At 31.6% G+C, this 8,478-nt stretch overlaps 1 protein-coding gene across 1 annotated transcript; it reads left to right on the top strand.

Annotated features, from left to right (window-relative positions):
* The first annotated feature begins 1,265 nt into the window (after positions 1–1,265).
* Positions 1,266–3,647, top strand: LOC11438230 (uncharacterized). Its single transcript, XM_003592622.4, has 5 exons — positions 1,266–1,342; positions 1,537–2,004; positions 2,268–2,360; positions 2,506–2,921; positions 3,005–3,647. The coding sequence occupies exons 1-5, from the start codon at positions 1,294–1,296 to the stop codon at positions 3,623–3,625; spliced, it is 1,647 nt and encodes a 548-aa protein (XP_003592670.1). The 5' UTR covers positions 1,266–1,293; the 3' UTR covers positions 3,626–3,647.
* The last annotated feature ends 4,831 nt before the right edge of the window (positions 3,648–8,478 follow it).

The raw sequence follows: 8,478 nt of genomic DNA, 5'->3' as shown, positions 1-8,478 counted from the left end.
CACCATCAGTCACATCGTGGTGTACCTGATCCTGATAATTCAGGTACTCCACCTCAAACTGGTCAACAAGCTGTGACGGGTCAACAACTTGTGACTCTTCAGGCTGTGTAGCCTGAGAAGTCCCTGAACCATCTCCCCTCCGACCTCTTCCCCTCTTTGGGATGTGCCCGCTTTGCCTCTCCTTCCGGTGGCTTTGGGTCATCGCACGCCTACCACCAATCATCTTAGATGGATCAATGAGGTCCTGATCGGCCATATCTACACAAAAAATTAACATCATTTTCATAACCTAATCAAACACATTAAACCTAAACTAAACATAAACATAATCAAACACATTAAAAGTACAACAATGAACATCATTTCCATAACCTAAAATCATTCAATATAATCATCATTACAATAAAATTTATGTCCATCATTTCCATAATAACCTAAACATCATTCAATAATTAACATACGCTTAATCATTTTTATACACTTAATCATTTGTGTCCATCATAATTCTCATAACCTAAACTAACTAAAAATCAATATACACTTAACCAAACTATAATTAACATCATTTCTATCATTTCCATAACCTAAACTAACTAAATAATCAATATAATTTTCATTGAGGCATTTGATCAAACACTTTGTGTGCAAAATATAAAACATATTCAAATTGTGTTCATTTGCCACTATTCAAAGTCACATTATGATTTAAACAATATAGGCAACAACTACATTCATTTATCAATTCATAAACTACACATGCAATCATCAAATTGTCAATTTTAAAATCAACCCTAACCACATGCAAACTACTCTATTTTTTTTTAAAATAAACCTAAACAAACTAACATTATCATTAAAATGATTATTATTCAACTTACTTGTGATAATGTGCAGTTGATTTGCTTCCAATTCGTGAAAATGGTTTTGGTGAAGATTGGAAAGAATTTGAGAGTGTGGCGAAGTTTTGAAATTGATATGTGTTTCTGTTTCTGCTTCTGCTTCTGTTTATGTTCAGCCCGCCTCGGCAGTTAACTACCGAGTGTCGAGAGGGTATTTACGTATTTTACTTGTGTGTTTCAGCCTTATAAAAGGTGTGAACAACAATTTTCAAACAATTAAAATGACATCCAATTAAATAAATAAAAAAATAAAAAAAAAATAAAAAAAAAGTAAAAGTTAACTTGTGAATGACAAGAAACACTATTCATTAGGTACAAATAACTTAACGGGCCATCATTTAGATTCATTGCTCTCTCTCTCTCTCTCTCTCTCTGATACCACCAGAGTTTAATTATGTCAAATCCCAATTCAATTACTATTCCCTCATCAGCTCCTGAGGACGGTACGTTTGTTTAACAACATCCCAACCTATGTATGTATATCTATATATTTCACAGGAACCTTGATGTCTATTTTTGTAGTGCGACCTCATCATCTATCAACAACGTTTGTTTAGTTAATTTAAGTCAAATTTTATTGGATCCTTTTTATACATGTTTGGGAATGTAATGATAATATGAAGTTCAAAATATCCAGGAACATATAAAAGGTGTATTTCTATGGCAGCAGCAACAGGGGATTGGGCAATAGCTTCCTCTTACGATAAAACTCATCCTAACTGGATATCTACTCCCTTGACTGTGGATGGAGACACAGCTCTCCATATTGCAGTGAGAATGGAAGAAACTAAATTTGTTGAAAAGTTGGTTGAACGTACTAGCAAAAAAGATATGGAAATTCGTAGAACCGATGGAAATACTGTCTTTTGTTTAGCTGCTGTTTCAGGAAATGTGAAAATTGCAAGAATTTTATGTGAAAAGAATCCAGAATTGGTATGGATTAAAGGCCATGAAGAACAGTTACCAATTCAATTGGCTTCCTTAGCTGGACAACTTCATATGGTGAAGTTTTTGTTTCAAAGGATTGAACAAGACAACAACATTAATTTACCATTTCAAGATATAATCAAACTATTTTTCTTGACCCTGACCAACAACATTTATGGTAAGTAAAAAAGTGTGCGCACAATTGTTTTGGTATGAATCAAATATACATCTATCAACTTGCATGTATTAATAATCTTTCGAGTTGGTAACTTATACTGGATAAAAAAATTCCTCAATATTAGTATATGTTAGAATTTCAAATTTTGCATATGTTTATCTTATTGTAAAGATAGTATATATGTTGATTTCAATTCATTTTTTGTTCATGTTAGATTTTATATTGTTTCAATAACTTTATTATTATTCTAATTTTTATCACAGCTGCAGCATGGAGTTTGGTGATTCAAAATTCAGAACTCGCTCATACAGAAAATGAAAATGGACTAAATGCCTTGCAATTGCTTGCTCAATCACGTTAGTTCTCCCACCTTATACTTGTGGACTAACTTTTATTGATCGACTATATATATCATGAATAAAAATTAATTTCCGAATCAGTAATTTTGTTACATTAGTCAAACAATCTAACTCATTTATATATTTACAAACAATATGTTAGCTTTCGAAGAAAATGCTCCTTGCTACAAAGATCTTGTAAGAGTATTGTTTGAGAGAATGGAAGAGGAAGAAGATGAATTTCTACAATATACAAAAACTTCAAAAGCAATGTTTGATGCAGCACAGTTAGGCAACATCTTAATTTTAGAATTTATTTTCAACTATAATCCGAATATATTTATGGAAGTCAATTCTGAAGGGCAAAGTTTACTTCACGTTGCGATTTTACACCGACAAGAACTTGTGTACCATCTAATATTGAGCAAGGGTTCATACAAAAATGTTTTGGTGCAAATTGTTGATCAGGAGGGAAACAATGTTCTTCACTTGGCTGGAAAGTTTGTTTCTAAAGGAAGATTTGGATCACCTCATATACATCAAGATCTTCTAATTCACAGTGATGAGTCATGGTTTAAGGTACATGATTACCATGGCATTTATATAGGTTTTGGATAAGATAGTTTGTTTATTAATATTGCTTTAATTTTAATTACTTGCAGAAAGTGGAGAAGATAGTACCTCCCACATTAAAAAGCATGGAAAATAAAAATGGTATGACCCCAACAGAAATATTTTACAAGGAACATAAAGAATCATATGAGAAAGCTGTAACTGAAGTGAATGGAACTGCAAATACTTTTATAGTTGTGGCAGCTTTGTTTCTATCACTAAGCATAACTGCAGCTCTATCAATTCGTAATAATAAGATTAGTGAAAATACTCATTTTCTTCGTTACAAAAAATGGTTCTATTTATTTATTTTATCAATTGGATATGGAGTGAGCTTGTGTGCAACATCAATGCTTCTTCTCAACTCAATTATACTTCCATCAACATGGACAAAAAAACGAGGTTATGTTAATTCTCGATTATCAAGGATGTCACTTGGTTATTTTTCCCTTTATTCATCTTTTCTTGTCTTGGTTATAATTTCTATTTTCTCTGGGGTCATTTTGGTCTATAGCTTCTTCCCCAACTGGGTCTTTTATGTCATTGATCTACTTTGTGCTATTCCAATCACCTTGAATTTTTTTATTTTCTTTTATCCTTTATATTTCTATTTAGTCTTAAAACTAGCCTTCTACACTCGACGTGTAACAATGATTATGTCAAATATGTGATGTAAAATTATTTTCTACATTTGTATCTTAGTCATACTAATTTTATACTAATGATTCTTTAGTGTAACCTGAAGTTGAAATATTAATTATAACCTTTCGCAGTATTTCATTTATATGTTTCTAATTGATTTCCCTTTAACTAGTAACAATCCATTTAAAAATAATAATCTGAATTTTATTTGATTTGAAAGTAATAATCTGAATGACTTATAAATAAAATAGGTATTTAGTTTATATGCACAAGGAAAGAGTATAAAATTTTGTGTTCGCCGTTTAAACACAATGAAATGATATTTGTACAATTATTTTAGGTCAACTTTTGAACAAAGTTATCTCTCATATTTTCATTTTGTTTTTAATCTCTCTTCCGAGTTTTTTCTCTCTATTATTTTTTACCAACAAAAAAAGAACAAAAAAGTTGTCCAAAACTTTGCCACAAAATAATCATACAAATATCATTAATCTTAAATAATCTTGTAAATTAATTTAGATTCTATTTCTCACTCTCAATGGGCACAAATAAATGTAACCAAGATATCAGTTTAAAGGCCAAGCAACACGACCTAGGAGTTTAACCTTCAAATTTTTGGGACACAAAAGGCCACAAAAATTAGTTTTAATTATTAAATATATAATAGGACAAAATAAGTATAGATAGATGTTCCCATAACTTAACTAGACAAGATGATGCATCATACCCCTCCTACCCAAGTTTGAGCTTTGAACTTAACAAAACACTACAAGAAAACAGTCGGAACGTTGTGACAGAATTTGTTTACTCTTGATTGGGACGGAATTTGCAACTATTTTGTGTTACAAATATGTTGTTATTTGGATGGTTGTGTGCTAAGTTAATGATGAAACAATTTATGTTTACTAATGATTTCTAGCATCAAATTTAGAACTTGATGATAGACACAAGTTAATGGGCATGATATAAATATATATTAAATTTTTGGGAGAATTTTAAATATTGCATAAAATTTATTTGTGACAGAATATTTTATGTAATTTTGTCCCAAAAGATATTTTAAAAAATAAATTAGATTTACATTAATTCCATTTTGTTCCAAACTCCGTCACAGCATTGGGATGGAATATAAGTATTTTGTCGCAATCTTGGGACAGAAACAAAGATGTGTTAAAAAACAAATAATTACATTATGTCCTACATTCCGTCCCAAATATTTGACGAACGAAATAATTCTGTCCCCAACTGATTGCGACAGCACTATTTGCGACGAAAGAAAATTGTCGCAAATTCTGTCCCATATTTCAATTGGGACGGATATTTACACTATTGTGTGACGGAAAATTCCGTCCCAGATCAATGTTTTTCTTGTAGTGAATATGATTTTTCTATACTATTTTTTGTGTGAACCATGTATTTCATGTGTGCAACTGCATAGACTAATCTTAAATCGGATAGGTATGTAATGGCTGGCAAAACTCTTCATCAAAAAATTTCATTGTTGCATTCTCACAACAGGATTTGAACTCAAAACATGTAGTTAAGCCGAAAAAGATCTCATATTATCTAATGCAAATGCTCTTAGGTTACTTTTATTTTTTATAAGTCTTGTATTATGTTTATTCTATTTTAAAATACCTCACTGTAAAATTTGCTTAAGCCTCTAGTCTAAACATATTTTTTTGGTGTTAACATTCTAATTCTTAAGAAAAATGAGTTCTAGTAATCTGAAGTTCGGTCAGGAGGTAAGTAAAATCTGACTAAGAATTGTTCCACCAAAAAATCAAACTCGGATCTTCCAAATAATTCGTCATTTGTGAAACTCATTAACCATTTGAACTTCAGCTAGTACTCATGAGAGATTGATTATATTTACTACTAACTATGTGGAGAAACTTAATCATGCTCTAATTCGTAGATGAAGAATATAATGGATATGCATATTGAATTGTCTTATTGTGGTTTTGATGGATTCAAAATGTTGGCAATGAATTATCTGAGTCTTGAATCTCATTTTTTGCTCGAGACGATTAGATGCTTGTTGGAAGAGACTAATATGACACCAGCTGATGTTGCTAAAAACTTGATGCCTAAGGTATCTAATGAAGATGTTGAGACCTCATTGGAGAGGTTGATACAAAAGCCCTTAGAAGCTCTAAGGAAGAGGTTGAGAAAAGAAGAAGGGACTAGTGGAGAGGATTCATCAGAGAAGGAGGCAGAAGATACTGAGGACAAGGAGCTTGAGGAAGAGATTGATAATGGAAAGTCCTAGGCCATATCAAATTGCAGTTTATTTTGCATTAGAGTCTTATGAAAACGTTAATATGAATATCTATTTCCATGTTTACAATAGAGTCTTATTTTACATTAAGGGCATTCGTTAGCATTCCCCTTATTATTATTATGTTTAATTTCGAACATTGTTGTGCTGAATTACAAACTCAACATTTATACTCCAGGCATATGATCAACAATGCAATATAAATATCATTTAGTTTGTCACTAGTGCAGGTTTTATGTGCGAGCTTTTATTTTTGAGTTTAAAAATATTTGTTATGTGAGCTTTATCATTGGTATTAAAATATATTTATAAATATTTCTTGGAGGAATATGCACAATAGTCTCAGATTTTTGCTTGGAGACTATTCCAATTTCCAGATGGTTTAACTCCTCCAATGGAAGGTGATGGTTATGTTAGTCTTCTCTTAGTCAATCTATAAGAACGAATTTCCATCTAGTGCATGCTGTTTATTGTCTATTTTGCACTTACGTTCCTTTGTAGAAAAGGTCTCACAACTCAAAGGTACAACTCAATTAAGTTTTTTTCTTCAATAAAGTATAGTATGTGTATAAATACATACACATATTTTAAAAACTAAGTTTTACTCAAAAAAAAGCATAAAATGTATGCGTGGAGATCCAAAAAGATTAATATTTTGCCGTGCCATACTTGGTTCTCCAGATGAAGTAAATAATATTCCTCAAGATAAAAAGATGAAGTAAATAATATTAGGATATTATACACTTTATCTCACTCGTGTTATTCAGAAAAAAATAAATATTCAACTTGTTAACGACAAGGAACTTTGCTTATCAGTATCATAATTAATGGGCCATCGTTCGATTGCACCTTATATTAGCTCATCCACTACTTACATATACTCACAGATCGAATAAAAAAAAAAAAAAACATTTCGATCATTATCACAAGCTATTTTGTGATTTTACGTAGATAAAAAAATTATGTCCAACTCTGATTCAATTGCCTTATCATCAGTTGTAGGTGACATGTACAAGCCTACAGGTACATTTAGTTATATAACACAACAAAACCAAATCATGTACTCTCATGGGTTTGTTTTCATATTAGCAATACATTTGCATTTGTGTTGTCATAATATCATTGCTACAACATCAGTTACTATTTTCAGATAATGGCAACCAGGTGAAATGAGTTAAATAAAGCCATTTTCATCCCCTATGTATGTATCACAATATCCTTGTGTGTTCAAACACGGGGTAATGACAACATATGTGGAATAAAAATAGGTGTCTTAGCTAGCTCACAGAGTGGAAACTCATAGTGAGATTCACAAATTTAACATAATTCACATAGGTTCAAGTACAATAGTTCAATAATAAGAAATATGATTACTTTTGGACAAAACTGATACATACTCTAAAATGTTTAACATACTCTACATTAGTTAGTGATTATACAAACTAATAGTATATATCTAATACACTCATAAAGTGCACATGAAATGTCTAGGAGCATATAAAAGTAGTATTTGTATGGCAGCTGCATCAGGGGATTGGGCTATGGCTTCATCATATGATAAATCTCATCCTAATTGGATATCTACTACCTTAACTGCAAATGGAGACACGGCACTCCACATTGCGGTGGCAATGGAAAAAAACTAGATTTGTGGCGAAGTTAGTGAAACTTACAAACATGGAAGATTTGGAAATTCACAAGACAGATGGCAATACCGCCTTTTGTATAGCTGCAATTTCAGGAAATGTGAAAATTGCTGTAATATTATTTGGCAAGAACCCAAGATTGTTGTGGATTAGAGGCCAAAAAGATATGTTGCCAATTCATTTGGCATCAGCTGGGCATCTTCATATGGTTAATTTTTTGTTTGAAAAAGCTCTCCAAGAGATGCACATTAAATCTACCCTTTGAAGACATAGTCAAGATGTTTTTCTTGACCTTTACATGCAGCATTTATAGTAAGTCGTTCTTCTTTTGTTGTTGACAAATGCATTAAAAAGTAGTCTAGTACATATATTTCTCATAAGTTCCCAAATATATTGTTACATGTGTTTACATTACAAATTTTCAAGATTTTTGATAGGAACCAAATTATAGAAAAGAAGAAAGTGTATTATTAATTGTGAAATCAGTAACTATTACATAGATTGAAGTCCCATAATCCCAGAGCAAGCTCTTCAAAGGAAGGAAGAATCCCACATTGCCCAAATGATCAAAGACACTTCCTCCCTGCCTTCACATCTTCTTATAACAAAATAGATCACACACCTCACCCATCATTCTGCTACGTATGTTACCCATTTTTCTCACTAACCAACTTCCCAGCTCACCTCTCACTTTCCATTTGACTATTCTCTCTCTGTGTCCTACCAATTTTGTTGAATTATAAGTGGAACATATCCTCATCCAAAAACTGAAATGGCAGGTTGTTTACATGTCTATTTCATTTACCTTTTGTTTTTGTTGGATTGTATAATATTTCAATTTCAATAAATTATTCATTACACTAATTTTTTTTTTCCTAATCAATCGCAGCTATGGCATTGAGTTTGTTGGATAAATATCCAAGACTAGCCACTACAGAAAATGAAAAGGGGTTAA

The sequence above is a fragment of the Medicago truncatula genome, chromosome 1, assembly GCF_003473485.1.
Source record: "Medicago truncatula cultivar Jemalong A17 chromosome 1, MtrunA17r5.0-ANR, whole genome shotgun sequence".
Taxonomy (NCBI): Eukaryota; Viridiplantae; Streptophyta; class Magnoliopsida; order Fabales; family Fabaceae; genus Medicago; species Medicago truncatula.
This window is presented reverse-complemented; position numbering and strand designations above follow the sequence as displayed.